We start from the raw sequence: 21,603 nt of genomic DNA, 5'->3' as shown, positions 1-21,603 counted from the left end.
CCCACTAATGAGCACTCCCCCAGCACATGGCCCCAACAGCCCACCGCTTAGCCCACCTTGTCCCCAGAATAACAGCCTTCTTCTGCTGGGTGCTACTATAATCAGAATGGTAGCGGAAACAATAGCAGTCTGTGCTGCAGTGTTGCAAGTTCAAGGTTCAGTCCCTGCTTAGGGTGCTGTAGTTGCATAATAACTTGTTTTTACCCCTTTCCTTTAAAAAACCTAGGAAATTTAACTTAAATATACTACATTAAAAGAACATTTTTCAGTGGCAAAGTCAAGCACTTGAAAGTTCAAAAATCTGGCATTGCCTGTTGTCCATGAAACCTTGATTAGGCCTGTTTGTACTGTAAATGACTTTACTGAGTGCAAGGCAGTTGGGATTAGGTCCACTACCTTCAAGAACGCCTCCTGGGATGGCCTCCTCCTTCCCATCCTCAAGCACAGGTCTTGTCTACATGAAAGATACATGTGTAGCTACATGCTGCAGTCCCTTTTGTCCCTGTCAGAATCTTTCACTGCAGCAGGGAAAGGCTCTGGCAGTGGGACACTATGCTGTAGGAATTAGCAGGGTAGATGGGTAGGGAGGTACTGCATTGGCATGTAGAGAGCTGTGTAGGGTCCTGTAAACGTCCGGTGCGGGGGTCGGGCCCTCTCAGGGGCCGTCGGGGGCCAGGCCGCCTCACTACACGGCCTGGATCGGTCTCAGGGTTCCGCCCCTCTGGCAGGGACTAGGCCAAAGGTACACGGCCTCTGCAATGAGCTCCTGCTCTCCGTCAGGGTCCGGCAGTAACTCAGGCCCGGGCTCCGGTCCTCACTGCCGGAGCTGGGGATTACAAAGTCAGTCAAGCCCCCGCGCTAGCTCAGGGCGGGGCAATAAACAATAGTTCGGGCGCTCAGCTCCGTGGATCCGGAGCTGAGCCCTGACAAACTCAGGACGTCCCAGGCCCTTATTCAGGGGAGGGCAACCCCCAATAGTCCAGGGCGCTCAGAACCTTCCTTCAGGCTGAGCAGTAAAGTCAGGAGTTCAGGCCCGGCCCTCAATCAGGGCGGGGCAGCACACAATAGTCCAGGGGGCTCAGAACCTTCCTTCAGGCTGAGCAGTAAAGTCAGGGGTTCAGGCCCGGCCCTCAATCAGGGCGGGGCAACAACCAATAGTCCAGGGGGCTCAGGACCTTCCTTCAGGCTGAGCCCAGACAAAGTTAGTAGGCCCAGGCCCTCAGTCAGGGCGGGGCAACAAACAATAGTTCAGGGGGCTCAGAACCTTCCTTCAGGCTGAGCAGTAAGGTCAGGGGTTCAGGCCCGGCCCTCAGTCAGGGCGGGGCAGCACACAATAGTCCAGGGGCTCAGGACCTTCCTTCAGGCTGAGTCCAGGCAGGGTTAGTAGCCCCAGGCCCTCAGTCAGGGCGGGGCAACAAACAATAGTTCAGGGGTTCGGGTTCAGGTCTGGGTATCAGGAGCTGAGCACGGACAAACTCGGGACGCCCCAGACCCTCAGTCAGGGTGGGGCAACAAGCACTCGTTCAGGGCAGCAAGCAATAGCTCAGTGGCGGTGCCAGAGCGCTGGCTGGAGGGGGAGACTGCCACCCGTTAAGTGGGGTGGCAGGGGGGACACAGGCCCACCCACTCCACTGTGTCCCAGCCCGGGGCCCTAAGAGCGACAGTCAGTCTGCCGCTGTGTTGGTGGGGTCCTGACCGCAACACACCAACATGGGTTCGCTCTCTGTTGTAGCTAGACTGGGGTCAGCTACCCCCGGGCTGATTTCCATTTCCTCCTCCATTTGTACCTGCTCCCCGCTGGGCTCGGCAACGGGGTCCCACACCATGGGTTCCTCACTTCGCAGAGGGTCGTCCGGGTCGGGTTGCTCCTCCGGTCTCCGGTCAGGGGGCCGCTCGGGCCCCTCCTCGGGGTACCGTGCTCGGGGCAAGGGTGGCCAGTCTACCTCGGGGTACCTTGCTTGGGGAAGGCTTGGCCAATCCGCGTCGGGGTACCTGGCTCTGGGGAGGTCCGGTCGGTCGGTGTCTGGGTATCTGGCTCTGGGGCAGCTCGGTCCGTCCGTGTCCGGGTACCTGGCTCTGGGAAGCCTTGGTCTCGCCGGAGCTCGCACCGGCACGTCTGGCCTCTCCGGCTGCTGGGCTCTAACTGAGGGCTGGGGCCTGGCTCTTATACTTCCTGTCCCGCCCCTTGACTTCCGGGGGGCGGGAACAGGTGGCGGTGGCTCCGCCCACTTGGGTGCCAATTCAGGCTCCTCTCCCTCAGGGGCCGTCGGGAGCCGGCTGGAGTTTTCTGTGCTCCCTTCTCCCTCCGTCCTCCCTGGCCCCTTTCTGCTGCTGCTGTTGCTGCTTTTGCTGCCGCTGCTGCTGCTGCGTGCGTGAGTGAGGAGTGCGGAGGGGGGGGCCTTGCCGGCCTGCCCCCCCCCTCGCCCTCGCCTCCGGAGGGAGAAGCATCGGCCCCCCAACGCCAACACCGATACCATCTGGGGGCCCACCCGCCTGCTTGCTTGCCTGCCTGGCCGGTTGCCCGGCCGGCTGACTGCCGCTCGCTGCTGCTGCTGTTCCTGTGTGGGAGCCGCTGCCTCCGTCGCGGAGTGCGAAGAGACTGCGTCCCTGGTTCGGGAGATTGTGGAGGGGGTTGTTTGAGGACTGTGTTTTGAGTGACTTTGCCATCTTTGCTCCTGGGGTGGTGGTGCCCCCAGTCACGTTAGGAGTGTGGACGGTACTGAGCCTCTCGTTTGTAATTCCTCGGACTGGAAGCCGTCGCTTGCCAGGAAGCTCCGAGGTCGACTTGGGATCCTGCTGTCCCGTCCCCCGTAGCGGACTGTTGAAGGGGGTGCGGGGGGGGTGCGGTGCCCCCCCCTTCGTTCATCTACTCCCCCTCTACCACCACCCCCACCGCCGACAGCTGCCGACAACCCCTCCACCGCCCCGCGTGCCACCTGGACCTGCTTTTCGCCCCTCGGCAGGGCTGTTTGCTCCCCCCGCCATTTCCATCGTCCGGGACTGTTTACTTGCAGCAGTGAACGGCGGAGCCTGCGCTTCGCGAACGCTGTGGGTGCACCTTTTCCTTCGCCCTGGACTTCTCCTGCCCCCCAACTACGTTTCGCTGGTGGGGTCCCCTCCCTGTAGCCCCCTTTGTATTAGTTGGCCCTACCCTACCCCCCTCCTTTTGAGCCCCTTCGGTTTATTTTGTTTGGTGCCCATTCCCCCCCCCTCGGTTCCTAGCCTGCTGGCTGTGTTCCCGGCCCTGTCCTTGGGCTGCGGCTGGCTGGAGTTTTTCCTCCTACCCCTCCTTGTCCTTGGGCTGCAGCTGGCTGGACATTCCATTCTGTTTCCGAGCCGCTGCTCCGGTGCACCCCCCCTTTCGCCCCCCCCGCGCGCGCTTGTGCCCCCGTTTTGTTGCCCCCTCCCCTTTTGCACTGTTCACCCCCCCCCCTTTGTGTTGTCTTTTGCCTAGAGGGGAGGAGCGGCTGCAGGTTGTGATGGCGGGGGACTCTGCCCCTGCCCCTGCCCCTGCCCCGTCGTCCCCGCCCACCCCAGTGGCCGGCCCCTCGGCTGGCCCTGTCCCGGATACCGCCGCTGCCACGGCTGCCCCCTCCACCGGCAGGAAGGGCCAAGGGAGGAAGAAGGGCAAGGGCCCCGCCCGTGGAGCCAGACCTCCTGCGGGCAGGGCTACGGTCCCCGCTGCGGCCCCAACACCGGCCGCGGCCCCTCCCTCTCCTGCCGTCCCTTCCACCAGCTCTGGTGGCGCTCCACCTCCGGCCCCCAGAGCATACGCCCAGGTGGCCGCCGCCTCTTTGCGTGCCGCCCCGTCGTCCGCCCCGACCGCCGCCTTTGGGCCTGTCCCTGGTGACCACGGCCCCTTCCCCTCGCTGACTAGGAGGCATGGCGTCCGTTGCCATTTGGTGCCTGCCTCGCCCCACATTGAGACCTATGTGCGGGCCTTGGCGAGGGTGGTGGGGCCTACGGCCATCGTGGCGGCCTCCAAGATGTACGGGAAGGCCGTGTTCTTCCTGGCGTCGGTGGCCGCTGCGCAGGAGGCGGTGGAACGAGGCCTGGCGGTGGGAGGCGTGTTTGTGCCCTTGGAACCCCTGGAGGACCTGGGCGTACGGGTGCTCTTGACCTCCGTCCCGCCCTACCTCCCCAACGCCGCCCTGTTGCCGGCCCTCTCCACCCTGGGGAAGCCCATTTCCATTCTGAGCTCTCTCTCATTGGGCTGTAAGGACCCTGCCCTCCGGCACATCCTGTCTTTCCGCCGGCAGGTCCAGCTTCAGCTGCCACCGGCGGCGGGTGCCGGAGTGGCGCTCGAGGGGTCCTTCCTGGTGCCCTACCGGGGGGTCCATTATCGGGTCCACTATTCGACGGGGGAGGCCCGGTGCTTCCTCTGCCGGGCGCCGGGGCATGTCCGGAGGGACTGTCCCCTGGCCCGGCCTGGAGGGGCGTCCGAGACCCCCGGGGCCCGGGAGGGTGCCGGCCCTGTCATCGCCGGCAACCCTGGCGGTTCGGACACTGCTGCTGCCGCCGCCCCTCCTCCTTCTGCCGCGGTTCCCGCTCTGGCCGCGGAGACGGCCGGGCGGGCGGGCCTTGCCGTCGCCGACCCTGGATTGGCGGGGCATGTGGAGGAGAGGGCGGGGCGGCTTCCGCCGGCCGCGGGGAAGGGCCCGCCCCAGGGGGAGGTTTCCCTCGCCCCTGCTGTCCCTCCGACCCTGCCGCCCCGAGCCCCGGAGCCATCGCCCTTGCCATCTGGCCCTGCCCCTGCTGACCGGCCCTCCACCTCCTCTTCCACCTCGGGGGGCTGGGTGACCGTCCGGGGGAAGCGCGGTGCCCGCAGGTCGCGGGCTCTCTCCCTCCCCTCTGATGAGGAGGGAGAGCAGGCCCCCCGAAAGATGCCGCGGGGGGCCGACGTTGTTAGTTCTGTTTCCGCGCCCCCGGACGGTGCCCAGCAGGAGGTGCCGGCCATGGAGACCGTGGATGCCGTGGCAGTGGCTGGGGAAACTTCTGTCCCCTTTGTTGAGCCCACACCTGAGGAGGCTTCCGTAGCGGTTCTCCCGGCCCTTGCTCCATCCGTGCCCCCCGCCGCCGCCGCCGATGCCGGGGCGGCCTTTGTCTCCGTGACTGGCGGGGAGGTCGCCGGGGCCGAGGGGACCGCTTTCGCCTCCATTTTCGATGAGATCGAGGCCCTGGGTCTGACCCCGGTTACCCAAGGGGAGGACGACCCTCTGCCAGCGGGCCCCGATCCGGGTGCTGGCTTAGTCCCGCCCCCTTCTCCTGCTCCCGGTTCCTCGCCCCACTCTGCCGCTCCCGACTTAGTCCTGGGAGAACCCTTAGCCCTACCCGCCAGCCCGGCCGCGACTACCATCTCGTGCACGGCCGCCGAGCCCCTCGGGGCGACGGCCGTTGCTGAGCGGCCGGTTCCTATCCCCGATCCTGCCCCTTCCATCGTTCCTGCCCCTGAGGCTTCCCCTGCCCCTGCTGCCTCCGTCCCCTCGGATGCTGACCTTGGCCAAGGGGAGCCGCAGTCTAGCGGCTTGGCAGCGGGAGATGGGGAGCCCGTTCCCGTTCCCGTCCCTGATCCTGTCCCCTCTCCTGCCCAAGTCCCTGTTCCCGTCTCGAGCCCCGCCCCTACTCCCGCCCTTGCCCCAGATCCTGTCCCCGAGGTGTCTCCTTTTGCCACCTCTGGTGTTACTGCCGCCCCCGGGGTTGTCGCATCTCCGTTGCCTGCAGACAACCCTCAGGGGGCGGTTTTCGTGTCTCCCCTTCCTGCCACTGTTGGGGCTGCGTTGTTCCCTCAGCCGCTCTCTCCTTTGCCGGGGATGGGGACGGGCTGCCCAGCGCAGCAGCGCCGGAGCTCGGCCCCTTGTTTGTCCGTCACCGTGGGCTGCGAGGACCCTTCAGGGGCCCCGCCGGAGGATGGCGGCGGCTTGGCCGCTGCCTCCCCCTCCGCGCTGCGGGATGAGCTGAGCCTCTTTCTATCGGATTCCCGTGGTTCCCAGGGTAAGGTGCAGCTCGCCCTTCAGCGCTGGGGGGACTTCCATCTCGTCCTCCGGGCCGTGAAGGCGCTTTTGGGGGAGGGGCGGGGGTCCGGTCGGCGGGACATCACGGCCTATCGGCGGGCCCGCAGATTCCGCGACTCCCTTTTGACCTTCGGAGTCGAAACCGGGATCTTGCGGGGCCCGCTGGGGGCCGATGATCCCTCCGCCCGTGAGGATCTGCCCCAGCCCTCCGTATGACAGCTACCACCTTTGCGTCATTGAACACCCGGGGCTGTAGGGTGGGTTTCCGCAGGAGCCAGGTGCTCTCCTTCCTTCGGGAGGGGGGGTACTCTGTGATTTTCCTGCAGGAGACCCACACGGCTCCGGCCGTCGAGGCTAGCTGGCGGCTGGAGTGGGGAGACGGGGTTTATTTTAGCCACCTCAGCGCCCATTCGGCTGGAGTGGCCACCCTGTTCTCCCCGGGGCTGCGGCCTGAGGTGCTGGGGGTCGCCGAGGTCGTGCCAGGCCGCCTGCTGCACGTCCGGGCCCGTGTGGAGGGGCTGGTTCTGAACTTGGTCAACGTCTATGCCCCGACCACGGGCTCGGAACGCGTGCCTTTCTATCAGCGGGCGGCGGCCTTCCTCGGCACTCTGGATTCTCGCGAGTGCCTGGTCCTGGGCGGGGACTTTAACACCACCCTCGAGGACCGGGACCGCTCCGGGCCTGAGTCTTCCCAGGCAGCCGCGGGCGTCCTCAGGGAGATCGTAGACCATCACTCCCTGGTGGACGTCTGGCGCGACCACCACCCGGACGACGACACCACCTTCACCTATGTCCGGGTGGAGGACGACCGGTCGCGCCACTCCCGGTTGGACCGCATTTATTTGTCCCGTTTTCATCTGGCGCGGGCCCATGCCTCCAGCGTCCGGCCGGCCCTGTTCTCAGATCACCACCTGGTGACCGTGACGGCCTCTCTCAGTTCCGAGCGGCCGGGGCCGGCCTATTGGCATTTTAATAATAGTTTGCTGGAGGACGTGGGCTTCGTGGCATCCTTCCGGGAGTTCTGGCTGGCCTGGCGGGGGCAGCGACGCGCCTTTCCCTCGGCGCGGCGGTGGTGGGATGTGGGGAAGGTCCGCGCGCGGCTCTTCTGCCAGAACTACACCCGGGGCGCCAGCCGGCGGCGGGATGCGTTGTTAGGGCAGTTGGAGCGGGAGGTTTTGGAGCTGGAGAGGCATCTGGCCTCCGGCCCCGAGGATCCACCCCTCCGCGCGGCGTACCGGGAGAAGCGGGAGGAGCTCCGGGCCCTGGAAGACCACCGGGCCCGGGGCGCGTTTGTTCGATCCCGCATCCGTCTCCTTCGGGAGATGGATCACGGCTCCCGCTTCTTCTACGCTCTGGAGAAACGGAGGGGGGCCAAACAGCATGTCACCTGCCTCCTGGCGGAGGACGGCGCCCCCCTCACGGATCCGGAGGAGATGCGTGGCAGGGCCAGGGCCTTCTACGCCGCTCTTTTCTCCCCAGATCCGACCGACGCCGAGGCCTGCAGGGTGCTCTGGACCGAGCTCCCGACGGTCAGCGCGGGCGGCCGAGACCGGCTGGAGCTGCCTCTTTCTCTGGCTGAGTTCTCGGCGGCCCTCCGGCTCATGCCCACTAACAAATCTCTAGGCATGGACGGGCTGACCGTGGAGTTTTACCGCGTGTTCTGGGACGTCCTCGGCCCAGACCTCGTCACCGTCTGGGCCGAGTCCTTGCAGAGCAGGGTCCTCCCTCTCTCGTGCAGGCGAGCAGTGCTCGCCCTGTTGCCGAAGAAGGGGGACCTCCGCGATTTACGAAACTGGCGTCCCATCTCGCTCCTCAGCACGGACTATAAGGTCGTAGCGAAGGCCATCTCGCTGCGGCTGGGGTCCGTGCTGGCGGACGTGGTCCACCCCGACCAGACCTGCGCCGTCCCGGGCCGGAGCATCTTTAACAACCTGTACTTGGTCCGGGACCTATTAGAGCTGGGGCGTAGGGATGGTCTGTCGTTCGCCCTCCTGTCTCTGGACCAGGAGAAGGCGTTCGACAGGATGGACCACGGGTACCTCCTGGGCACTCTGCGGGCATTCGGCTTCGGGCCCCAGTTTGTGGGCTTTCTCCAGGTGCTGTACGCTGAGGCGGAGTGTCTGGTCAGGCTCAACTGGACCCTGACCGAGCCGGTCAGCTTTGGGCGGGGAGTACGGCAGGGGTGCCCCCTCTCGGGCCAGCTGTACGCTCTGGCGATCGAGCCCTTCCTCTGCCTCCTCCGCCGGAGGTTAGCAGGGTTGGTGCTCCGGGAGCCGGAGCTGCGGCTGGTCCTGTCGGCGTACGCCGACGACGAGCTCCTCGTGGTCCAGGACCCTGAGGATCTGGTGCGGGTGGAGGCCTGCCAGGCCGTTTATTCGACCGCCTCCTCCGCCCGGGTCAACTGGGCCAAGAGCTCTGGCCTGGTGGTCGGGGACGGTTGGCAGGCGGGCTCCCTCCCACCCGCGCTTCAAGCCATTCGGTGGAGCGCGGGCCCGCTGCTCTATCTGGGCGTTTATCTTTCCGCCACGCATCCCTCTCCGCCGGAGAACTGGCTAGATTTGGAGGCCAGGGTGCGTGAGCGGTTGCGGAGATGGACGGGACTGCTCCGGTGTCTCTCCCTGCGGGGGAGGGCGCTGGTGCTGAACCAGCTTGTCCTGTCCATGCTCTGGCACCGGCTCAACACCCTGAGCCCGACCCCGGGACTCCTGGCCAGGCTCCAGAGGATAGCCCTGGAGTTCTTCTGGCCTGGACTGCACTGGGTCTCTGCGGGGGTTCTGAGTCTTCCCCTGGAGGAGGGGGGACAGGGCCTGGTCTGCCTTCGTAGCAAGGTCCATGTCTTCCGCCTCCAGGCCCTGCAGAGGCTCCTTTATGGTGAAGGTAGTCCGGCATGGAGCACGTTAGCGCACGCCTTCCTCCGCCGCCTCCGAGGGCTCCGATACGACCGGCAGCTCCTTTTTCTTCATCCGAGAGGTCTTCCGCGAGACCTCTCGGAGCTGCCGGTCTTCTACCAGGACCTTCTCCGGACCTGGAAGCTTTTCTCGGCGACCAGGTCCATTGTGGCCACCGAGGGCGCGGATCTCCTCGCGGAGCCCCTGCTGCACAATCCCGATCTTCGTGTGCAGGTGGCGGAGTCGCCCTCGGTGAGCCGGAGGTTGGTCCTGGCGGAAACCACCAGGGTCGGAGACCTCCTGGACTACACCAGAGGGGACTGGGTGGATCCCCGCGCGCTTGGTCGGCGCATGGGGCTCTCCACCCTCGTGACCCCTCTGCGTGTACTCCAGGAGGTGGGCGCTGCATTGTCACCTCCTGCTCTCAGCTTCCTGTGGCGGGCCCTGCGGGAGGGTGTTCCCCGCCCACCCCTCACCCCGGGCCCTCCGGACCTTCTTCTCGGGCCCCTGTTCCATGAGCCCCCCCGGCTCTCCCGCTCCCATAACCCGAGCCGGCTGCGCGCTTTGCAGCCGGTCCAGTTTCGAACCGCGCCTAGGGACTATCTGTACGCGCTCGTGCTTCACACGTTGCATCACCTCACCCTCGTGTCCCGCCCCGACACCAAGTGGAGGGACTATCTGTTACCTGTGGAGGGTGAGGAGCCCCGGTGGGCCAGCCTTTATTCCACCTTAGTTCCAAGGCCCGCCGGGGACATTGGTTGGCGGCTCCTTCATGGGGCCGTGAGCACGGGCGTGTACTTGGCGCGGTTCACCCCTATTCCTGAGGCCTGCCCATTTTGTGGCATTAGGGAGACCCTGGCGCACGCTTACCTTGAGTGCGCCAGGCTGCAGCCCCTTTTCCGGCTTCTCCAGAACCTCTTGTTGAGGTTCTGGCTACATTTTTCCCCGCACTTGTTTATTTATGCACACCCTGTCCATGGCCCCACTAAGTCGCGAGACCTCCTCGTCAACCTCTTCCTGGCCCTGGCCAAACTTACCATCTATAATACCAGGGAGAAGATGTTGGACGAGGGGGTGCTTTGCGACTGTGGGGCCTACTTTCACACCTCTTTGGTTTCACGTCTCCGTGCGGAGTTTCACTGGGCAGCGTCCGCTGGCTCCCTTGCCACCTTCGAGGAGCAGTGGGCGCTGTCCGGGGTTCTCTGCTCGGTGTCCCCATTTGGTTCCCTGATTTTGAACCTTTGACCGTCACCTTGCTCCCTGTTTTTTTATTGGTTGTCCCACGTAATCATTTGGTACTGGGTTCAGTGGTCCCTCCCGCTAGGCTGGGGGAGGGGCTTTTAGTAGTGGGCGGCTAAGCCCGCCCACTTCCCGGTTTGCCAATACGGCCTCACTACAGGTCCATATCTTAAGATATGTTTTTTCTGTACTCCCCTTTGCAGTGCCTTGCTGTCTACACTGCTGTTTATATTGCTGAGGGGTCATGCAATGCATGTACTCTACATGCCACCTTAAGTGTAGAAACATCACAGGGTGAACCATGGCAGAAGAACTGCAGTTCAGCATTGAGATGTAGCAGTTAATATAAAATGTCTCAGTGAGATTAATGAGATTTCATACAATATGCTTATTTACCGATTCTGCGGTATAGTCTCCTCTTGGAGCACACACACAGCTCTCATTAGCACAATTTATGTATGTATATTGAGAAGGGATTGCACATTGGCAGTCATTAGAAAGAAATGTTTAAAAAAAAAAACCCATCACCAGGTATTGTGTACAGTAGTAGATTTTCAAAGTTAAATTATTCAGCCTTTAAATAAAAAGTAAACAAACAACAAAAGGAAACACAAGGCACTTGCAAAATGTCTATTGAAAATCAAGCTTTTTTTTAGCTGTAGCGTGACAAAAAACATCAAAAACTGCAAAGAGATTTTTGATGCCATGGAACTATATACTGCAATGTTTTAGCTACTGTTACTAAGAACAATTACATGAAGGCTAGTAACCAGTACTCTGAGTCTAAGTTCACATCATAAGCTTGCTTTTCAGGAGAACTGAGTAGCAGATGCTTCAGTTGAAGTTGATGGGAACTGTGGGTATTCAGTACCTCTAAAACTCAGATCCTTAATTTTAAAGATAATGTGGGGGGGGGGAGGGGGGGGGCGTGGATCAGCACTCACGTTGCATTCCCTGTCCATACCCAGCCTGGACCAGGAAAGCTAATGATCCAACCAGTGGATCAAATTTGGTGATGAATCCTGGGCACATGCCGCCTGAGGCACATTGCACATACTCTAAGAAGAAAGATGATGTTATAAAGATGGTATTTCTGATGGAAACACCAACAAGCCCCTCATCATAACACTGCTTCCAGCTACTGCTATCAAAAAGATGTAACATGAGATAGTTTTATTCACATTTTATACATTAAAAATAAAGGATCTGTCTTAAATCAACAATAAAGATATACAAATTTAAAACTGAGCCTGCATTTTAAATTCAATGTACTTATATACAATATTTCTCAGACCTCTGATAACTGACTTAAACTACATAGCCAAAACAACTTGAGTTACCAATGGAATGGTTAGGTTTAAGCCAAACCCTGAACATAATTGGGGAGGGGTTATGTAACTTTCCTATTTGCATATTAGAATATAGTGGAGTTGGCCTATGGTACAGGGTAGCACAATCCTGAGGACTGCATAGAGGCTTTTATGGGTGATTCTAGTGGCTGGAAATAGCCAGAGCATTGGAATACCCTGGCAAAACTCCTTCCCCTGACAATACTCATGCCCCCTGAACTGGTGGCATCTGTGGGGTGGCATAGAGCTGTCTACACCCACTACATCTACCAGGGACTGCCTCTATGTTGGGGGAATTATTTGTGGAATCCTTACAGCTACTTTACAATGCCTTTATGTTGGCAAAACTGATAGGAGCTGCAGAGCCCTGATGTGTCACATCCTAAAAGTTCCGTACTTCTAACAATTACACCAGTATGTGCTAATACAATTCTTTCTTGATTTCTTTCTCTGCTCAGTCATCCAGATCCCTTATATGATGGGCATCTGAAAAACAGTCACACAATCTTCCACATAAGATATGTCTGCACAGCCCTGCAGATCTGAGCCCAGGCTCAAGCCAAACTCCCCTTGCGTCCACACTGCAAATGTGCCAATCTAGGGCTCAGACCCAAAGTCCCAAGATTCTGCAGGATTCGAGTGTATGAGCTCGTGTTAAACTTGGACCTAGGGTCTGAGCCCTATTGGTTTCCTGTGTGCATGTGGCCCCGGCTTGACTCTGGTCCCAGAAGTCCTCCGGCTGTATCCCAGAGTTCCTGGTGGTAGAGAAGCAGTGCTGCAGGTAGGGTGACCAGATGTCCAATTTTATAGGGACAGTCCCGATTTTGGGGAGTTTTTCTTATATAGGCTCCTATTACCCTCCACCCCAGTCCCAATTTTTTACACTTGCTGCCTGGTCACCCTAGCTGCAGGCAGTCAGCACCATGGCCAGAAGTGCCATTACTGTCTGGTCACATGCCCTCCCTCTGCCTGCTCCTCTTGCAGTGGTGGCTTCGACTCTCCTTTGCTGATGCATGGAGCTTGCGCAGAGCAGGGAGCAAAGTTGCCAGGTGGGCGGTTGCATGCACTCGCCACCCACACAGTGCATGCAGCCTGGGCATCCCTGCACAGGCAGCCCCAAGGAGAGCAAGTGGGGCTTGGGAGCAAGGGACAGAGTGGAGCAGGACCAAGCAGCGGCCCTGCAGGAAGGGGCATAGGCAGAGCTCCCAGCTCAGCACAGCCGAGGCTCTCTGGGTGGCTCTTACTACTGCCTGGTTCTGGCTTCTGGCCTGGCCAGGGACAGGCTCGGGGGGAAGAAGAGGAGAAAGGGGTGGGGCCTCATGGTGAGGCTGGCTAAGGCCCATCTCAGCTCCTCCCAACGGGAAGAGGCTGGTGCTGCCCCTGAGCCTTGGACAGGTGTGGAGCAGCGCTATAGGGAATCTGGGACAAATGCTGTCCCAGAGTCATTCAGTCCAGGACAAGGACTTGAAATGTACATTTCAGGACTTTCCCACCCTATTAGGGATGGTTGATCACCCTCGGGGGGAGGTAGGCATTTTGGGATATATTTACTTTGACTTGGATCTGCACACTGCGATGTGGATGCCAGAGCCCTAGGTTCAAGCATGGGTCAGAAAATTCTTAACTGAGGATTAACATGCAATGTAGACATTCAAGCCCAGGGTTCCCTGGCTGACTTGAGTCCCACTAACTTTCGGCTTACATTACTGTGTAGACATAGCCATAGAAATTTAATACCCATTAGAACAATCTAATCTAGATAGTCATTTTCCAGAAGTGATCAGCAACTTTAAATGTGTCATCTTTCAATCTTTAGCAGCCCTGACTTCATAATATTTTTAATGGTTGCAGCTGACAAAGTATAAACAGAATTTGTCCCCAGGTGTCAAGGTTTATAGGAATGGCTACTCGACAGTCCCTAAAATAGGGATGCTGCACATTTCTGAACAGTAAACACAATTCCATAGCTGCAGGAGCAAAGTGCTCTTGACTGTGCTAGGGAAAAAAGGCACTGGGTAGTGAGAATATATATCCTGGCTCCAGCCCCTTTTTGCTGCATTCCTGGGCAGGCTTAGTGGTCAGGCCCAAAAAAATTACACCAGGGTCTAACCTGAAATAAAATGCTCCATGAAGCAACAGGCGATGTCCAGAATCCTTGCCCTAATAGAAGGTATGTAATGGTGGGCTTGCCCCTTTAAGGCTTGGAAGCCTGGAACTGACCATCCCTGTACAATTAGCCCTGCCTGGCACACCTAATGGAGTGTGGCAATTATTTAGCAGTATGAGCTGGGTATGGAAGAGCTGATTCTCCTGTAAAGAGCTGCAGGAAGTTGCAAAGAGAGAGACTGCAGAGTCTGCTAAGAGTCAGAGACAGTGGCAGCAGGCCTCTCCATTTGAATTCTCAAAACCAGCCCATGATGGGAAATGCTGTTGTATCTTTGTTGCTCAGGCTTCCATAAGTTCTTTCAAAGTATGACTTACTCTAATTCCAGTGTGTAGCCCAAACGCTGCAGTGGCTTTACTTACTGCTCTGGTCAGAAATACTGGAGTGGGCCCTTGTTCTTGAACTTTGAATATGGAAAATGAATAATTTGGGCCAAGCTCTACAGTGGAGTTCTAAAGGGTATAAATTAAGCCCAGGTGTGTAAACTACTTGAATTTAAGGATGAAAATCCATGTTGGGATTCTGTGGTGCAATTAAGAACCTGGGGACAGATTTAAAAGGCAGTTAAAAATGCAGATAGGCACCCTGTGGGCTTTAGGGTTGCCAACTTTCTGATCTCAGAAAATTGAACACCCTTGCCCCAACCCTTCCTAGAGGCCCCACCCCTTCCCCATCTCTTCTCCGAGGCCCCACCCTTCACTCACTCCATCTCCCATCCCTCTGTCTCTTGCTTTTCCCCACCCTCACTCACTTGCTCATTTTCACCAGGCTGGGGCAGGGGATTGGGTTGTGTGAGGGGGGTGAGGGCTCTGGTTGGGGGTGGGGCTAGGGCTGAGGGGTTTGGAGTGTGGGAGGGGGCTCTGGGCTGAGGAAAGGGGTTGGGGTGTGGGAGGGGGTACAGGCTCTGGGTTGGGGGTGCAGGCTCCTGGTGGGGTCAGAAATGAGGGGTTCAGGGTGGGGGAGGGGGCTCAGGGCTGGGGCAGGGGGTGGGTAATGGGGGAGGAAGGGCTCTGGGGTCGGGGTGCAGGCTCTGTGATGGGTCTAGGAATGAGGGGTTTGGGATGCAGGAAGGGGCTCAGGGATGGGGTAGGGGGTTGAAGTGCGGAAGCGGGTGAGCGTCACAGGCTTTGAGTGGCACTTACTGGGCATGGTTCCTGGCCAATAGGAGCTGCAGAGCTGGTGCTTGGGGCGGGGGCAGCACGTAGAGCCACCTATGCCTATGAGCCAGAGGGACATGACGGCTCCTTCCCAGGAGCCGCGCAGAGCCGGGTAGGGAGCCTGCCAGCCCCGCGCCAACTGGACTTTTAATGCCCTGGTCAGCATTTAATGCCCTGGTTGGAGCTGCCAGGGTCACTTTTTGACCAGGTGTTCCAGTTGAAAACTGGACACCTGACAAGCCCTAGTGGGCCTGAATGTCTGTGCAAACCTGATCCCTGGTCCTTGGAGGTGCAGGTCCTCTGCACATTCCATTTGTGGTGTTCAGTGTCTCTAAGGATTTAACCTTATCACTAGTGTGATGAAAGCAGCTGAAACCATGGAAGAAAGAGAAATATCAACTACTCAGGTGAACACCATAAAAGGTCACAGATAAAAATTTATCATCATATACCCCTATATGGAAACTATATTCTCATCAATGAGAACATTAAATATTAAAATTGGATCAATGAATTCCTTTTGTTATATATACAAGATAGTATGCCATATATGTTGTAACTGTATGAATCATTTATAGCAGCGGTTCTCAAACTATTGTACTCGTGCCTCCTTTCAGACAGCAAGCGCCTGAGTCCGACCCCCCCCCATCATAAATTAAAAACACTTTTTAATATTTAACATTACTATAAAGGCAGGAGGCGAAGCGGGGTTTGGGGTGGAGGCTGACAGCTCACAATACCACATGTAATAACCTCATGACCCTCTGAGAGGTCATGACCCCCAGTTTGAAAACCCCTGATTTATAGCCACAAGTTCAAATGCATATGTAAACCAGATATAAAAATATAAAATTGATACTCTGACTATGGTATCATTATCCACAAATGTAATAAAATTTAATACTGGGTCTATTGGAATGTATTGTTATATGAGACAGGTATATAATATCAATACATTTTACAAAACATATAGAATAAGGTCTTCAGCTGCTGTCAATCAGCAGAGATCCATTGAACTCAATGAAGTTCTGCTACTTTACATGAGGTAAGGTTCTGGCAATGAATAGAGGCTTAATATATTTTCAGTAATTGAACATTTATACATTACACTATTGTGACACACAGGTGCCCCAATATTCACCACTCTCATGTAATTAGGATATGTTTTGCACAAAGTATGCCTTGTGAGATATCATTCTAAAAGTATTGATCTGCTAAACATTAATATCTTGTTGGTCTGTATGTGCTATTGTTGTATATGAAGTTATGGCTATGTATGTGTTACTGAAACATGTTGTGAGGTTGAAAACACTCACAAGCAGCCTTTCAGGTACAACAGTAAAAAAACCAAACAATGTTAATGGCTTACTGAGGAAATGCACACCAGCATAAGTATTACCCCAGGAACTGTGTACAATAGAAATCTCTCAGAGATAGCACTACACAATGGGAGCTGTTTGACCCAGGTCACAGCAAAAGAGTTTTCCAGTAAGTGGGAAAAAATATAAAAGGGGGAAAAGGACAGCATAAGGGGAACTCGCTCTCCCTACAACAACACACCTGGAAACACCTGAGGAATAAAGACTGAACGGGGGGAAGTGATGTTCCCAGGCTAAAGGGATTCTAGTCTCTGTATGAAAACCTGGGAAACCCAAGCTGCAAAGCCAAGGCAGCTTGTGCCTTAAGAATCTGCCAGTCTGTTTATCACTCAGGGTGAGGATTTGCTAATTCATATCCTACCTATCTAGTATGTTAAGCTCAGTTTGTGGTTTTGTTTATTTACTAGGTAATCTGCTTTGATCTGTTTGCTATCACTTATAATCACTTAAAATATATCAGTTTCTAGTTAATAAACTTATTTTATATTTTAATCCAAACCACTGTGCATTTGACTAAGCTGTCTAGGAAAAATCTCAGCTTGGTTACCACTAGTGTGTATGGTCCTCTTCACATTGAGGGAGAGGCGGACTGGGTTTAAACCCATATACTGGCCAGATTTGACCAGGGAAGGATGGTACTGCTCTGGGGTCCTAGGCTAAGTTCCGTCTAAGCTGCATGGCCGCGCAGCTGTGCAGTTGCCTATAAAGTGCCATGCAGGCGCTCAGGGCTGCGGCGGGGAGAGATGCCTGTGGTGCCCCTCCCCTGCCCCTGACCCAGCCCAGTCTCAGACCTGCCACGACTGGGGATAGGCACCCCTCCCCTAGCCCCGACCCAGCCTGACCCTGAACCTGCTGTGGCTGGGGGACAGGCATCCTTCCCCTGGCCCTGACCCAGCCCGGCCCTGAACCTGCCAGGGGACAGGTGCCCTCCCCCCCAGCCCAGGTGCTGCTGCAGGGAGAGAGGGCTGGGGGGAGTCCTCTCTCCCCACCATAGCCCTGGGGAGCCCAACTGTACCCCAAACTCCTCAGCCCCACCCTAGGGCCCGCACCTCCAGATGGCACCTTTACCTCCCCAAACCCCAACCCTCTGCCCCAGCCTTGAGCCCCTCATCCCTGGCCCCACCCCAGAGCCCACATCCCCAGCCAGAGCTCACCTCCCCTGAACTTCAACCCTCTTCAGCAGCCCTGAGCCCCTCATCCCCAGCTCCACCCCAGAGCCTGTACCCCTGCACCCCAACACTCTGCCCCCAGCCCTGAGCCCCCTCCAACACTCTGAACCCCTCAGCCCCAACCTGCTATATGAATTTTGTTATGCTTACATCACCTCCATATTGGTGAACATAACAAAATGCATTCCACACATTGGTGGGAAAAATTAGAGGGAACACTGGTCCGAGGCTGGTGCTTAGAGAGCCTACAAGTGACTGCATCTTGGTGTGTCCCTATCTGTGTGAATGCTGGTGAAAGTGCAAGCTTGGAGGGCTTTGCAACTTGTCATGGCAACACCATGTGAGAGGGAGCCCTGGCTGGTGGGTCAGAGGTCTCAGTGATACCCCAGTTCCAGGTGGAACCCATCCCAACTATATTTTAAATGTAAAAAGGAATGAGTTTCACACTATTGAAAGCACTTTGAAACTCTTTGGTAGGACAGATGAGTTTTCTGCAGCCCTGAGCTTTGTGTGTGCTGCTGAGAGTTTTGGGGAAGTCCATCTCAAATGGGTTATAAATTAAAGTAGTGATGGGATACTTTATTTTACATCTTCCTAATAGCTGTTTTCTGGCCGCTTGCACCACTTCAGGACACAGTAGGCTTAGTGGGACTTTTATTTTGACATTCTTTTTCTTTGGCGCACCATGTCATCTCTTCTGAATACACTCCTCTTCCGTGTTGTTGGTATGTAAAGACTACTTTGGTCCTACCATATTGTTAGAATCTAGACTACTGCGAAAACCAGTGTAAAAGTTTGCTATTTTATTGCTAGCTAGAAGTATAACTTGAATCTCTCTGTCAGAGTATACTTTTCTTCATCCTTTTATCTTATAATTTTGGGTTATGTCTTTTCTTAAAGGTAGTTTTAACTGCACACAGGTTTTCATTTGCATGTACAGTGGAAGAATATTAAACATGTTTCCTTGGAAACTTTAAATGTCTGAAACAATAATTTACATAAACAATGCTGTCATCAAAATTTCACATTCTTCAGTTGAAGGAAAAAACTTAAACATTTCCAATGCAAATAAGTACTATTTAATAAGCAGACAATCTAAAAAAGCCTCCTTTATTGAATTTCATAATGACCAAAAAGTTACTTATCCTTAAAATAATTCCAGATTATAATATAATTTCATTCGTGGATTAATTGTGTGCACTGAAATAACTGCTTAGAGTGTTTTCAAATTCAACTTAAACATTTATCTCTAATTGCCATGCAAAACACTGTTGCCCTTTCCTCTGGGTAAGGCAAAAACAACTGTCATTCCCATTTTAACAGAGCTTGTTTCCACCTGTCAAGAGCATTCTGATTGCTTTAATCAATCTGTTCATAACTCCTGATTTTTCTCTTGTAAGGTTTGCATAGAAATTCTCTCAAATTCTTATATGTTCAGTGATCTGTGCCAACTCAATATTTTTTTCTGCCTTAGATACCTATTTTATAGTATTCCCCTAACCAGACATAAAGGGTTTTTTCCATACTTCAGAGAAGTAAAAGAAAACACAAAATGTATTGCACACCTGCTCTGTTGCACTTACCCACATACAATATATCCATTAGAAAACTCCAACCGTATTAGTAAATAAATAATTATTCCCCACTTTGCCACCTTCATGCTCCCCCATAAACAAAACACTGAAAAACTGTAGCTTGCCCCCTGTTGCTGTTGTGTTCTGTTTTAAAATACTGGACCAAGCAAGATTAAGTAGCAGGGTTCAAAGCTGCAGACACTAAGGGTATATCTATACTGCAACAAAACACCCACAGCTCATCTGGGTCAGCTGACTCAGACTTGCAGAGCTTGGGCTGTGGGGTTATAAAATTGCAATATAAATGTTCAGACTTCTGCTGGAACCTAGATGTGGGACTCTCCTGCCTCGTGGGGTCTCAGAGCTGGGCACCAGCCGAAGCCCAAATGTCTACACTGCAATTATATTGCCTTACAGCCCGAACAGCCCTCCTACCCCGGCCTGCCATCCACAAGTCTGAGTGAGCTGACCTGGGCCACCCACAGGTATTTACTGCAGTGTAGCTAGACCCTGAATGAAGCCCTTCTTCCTGAACTGATTAGCTACTTTGTCCTTTTAAAAAAAAATCTTTTAATAATCTGCCATATGTAAGTAGTATTGCTACCATATTGCTAAATATCTAGTTCTATACTGGAATCTATAATAATTAATAATATGTAATATAATATTGTATTTAAATAGATCCAGGAGTCTTAAACCACTTTGAGCGACTGATATTATTACCTACATTTTTCAGATGTGGAAACAATGACAAAGAGAAGTTAAGTGACTCGCCAAAGGTCACACTACAAGGCATTGATAAAACTGGGTCTAGAAACAAAGTCCCTTGATTTCGAAAGTGAAATGGTTTCATTAAAGTCAATGACAAAACTCCCATTGACTGTGCTGGGGCCAGGATTTCACCCCCAGCCCATTGTGCTGATTGACAGACCATGCTGAGAGTCTGCAAGAACTGACTTGTCACCAAAATGTATTTCCATTTTTGTATTAGGATTGCAAGTCTATGTTCTTAGTTAAACATATTTAGAATATGATATGTTACTTTGACTTAAATTGTATTGTATTTGTATTCATTTTAAATTAGATATAGCATGGAAACTTCATTGAGACATAGACAATGTTTTGGGGTTTTTCCCCCTCAAAAAGATTGGGGGGTTAGAAGAGGATGAACAGGAAAATGTCCATTAAAGTTATCAAACTCTCAAACAACAGTGGAAGACCTTTTTTTTTTTCTTTTCTTTTCATATTTAGGGTGTCATGAAAATTTGCAAGTGAGCTACTGATTAGTGTATAAACAATGCTAAATGTGAAATATGTCTGTAGACATTTGTTTGTTCCTACTGTATGATGTCGCAAATGAAAAGGAGGTGGGAGAGAAAAAGCAGTTTTTAAAACAATGTTAAGCTAAACTTATAGATATGAAAAAAACACTTTTTCCATCAAGAAAATTATGGAACCAAGTTTAAATTTGATGTCAAATAAAAAGTTATTTTATTATTATTATTATTATTATTATTATTCTCTTTGGTCCAAATTCATAGTCATCAGTTAAGTTAGACCTGGGATGAAACTGGTCTTAAATACATTGTCTCTGGTTTTGTGAGATATTTACATATTGTATCTCCGATTTATCTCCACCTTCTTTAACTTGGTGATTTTCTCTGAATACAAATGTACACATGGAAAGGCAATTCCAAACCTACAGAAGCAGTTAGCATCTCTTTATTTTCCCTTAGTTTAATTATTTTCAGAATCTTTCTCTCTTTTGATAATGTCCCTATTTCCCCCACGACTCCCTTTTGACCTTTGTTCCCTGTTTTTAAAGTGTGAGTTTCATGTAAAAAAAGTTTAAATATGTCAGTAATAAATTAATCCACCATCTGAGGTGAAATCAAAAACCTTCTGAGTGTTGTGATATGATGATATAGTTAAAGCAAAACAAAACAGACTAAGTGTTTAAAATTATGAGTAATGTAAATAGGTAAGCATTTTACCTGAATGGCATTGGTAACATTCCATCCAGCTTCCCAAGTGGTGATCAGTTTGATCTGGGCACCTTGCATTTGAGCCTTGGATTGATATCCTGGATCCTGGTGGGAGACATTAAACTCAAGGGTCATGGTGGCATCTTGTTCCTCTTTTTCCTCGCTGTGGGTCTGGTTAAGCTCATCCCTTCTGGCAAAATTCACGTTTTCTTCATCAGCATCTAGGCAACCTTCCCATTTCACCAGCCTGAAAAATAGGGACTGTGTACCCCTAAAGCAATGGGGAAGAGATGAAAGAGTCTGCTTCAGGTAAGCCATCCTGAATATCAGCTATTAAAATAAAATCTTTTCCTGGCTGTCTTTATTTTTTGCAGTAGTTGTGTGTTATTAGTCCCTTTGTTAGATTGGCATTGACACTGTAGCTACGATTTATGAGGTCTGTTGGCCTTCAGTCTTTTATTTGTGTCAGTTTCAAATGCCAAACTAAAGGAATATCCCCAGGGTCTTCAAGGTGTTGCTAGAGTCAATGAGGTTTAGTAGCCTGCAAGCTGAAATTTACAATTCAAATCCTTTTACTTATGGTAAGTACATAGATCAGTCACTCGTGAAGAAGCTACAAGTGGTTGCAAGAATCTGTTCCTGGAAATTATGCAAGCATGTTTTTCAATATAAGTAAATATTCCTACAA

General features: G+C 53.9%; 1 protein-coding gene across 1 annotated transcript in view; it reads right to left on the bottom strand.

Annotated features, from left to right (window-relative positions):
• LOC128833550 (vesicular inhibitory amino acid transporter-like) overlaps positions 1 to 20,993 on the bottom strand; it is a 48,401-nt gene extending 27,408 nt beyond the window's left edge. The window contains exon 1 of the mRNA XM_054021504.1: positions 20,925 to 20,993. Coding sequence (XP_053877479.1) covers positions 20,925 to 20,993 — 69 coding nt within the window. The remainder of the gene's footprint in view (positions 1 to 20,924) is intronic.
• Positions 20,994 to 21,603: the final 610 nt, after the last annotated feature.

The sequence above is a fragment of the Malaclemys terrapin genome, chromosome 3 (assembly GCF_027887155.1).
Source record: "Malaclemys terrapin pileata isolate rMalTer1 chromosome 3, rMalTer1.hap1, whole genome shotgun sequence".
NCBI lineage: Eukaryota > Metazoa > Chordata > Testudines > Emydidae > Malaclemys > Malaclemys terrapin.
The sequence above is the reverse complement of the archived record's forward strand: the minus strand, read 5'-3'. Positions and strand labels throughout refer to the sequence as shown.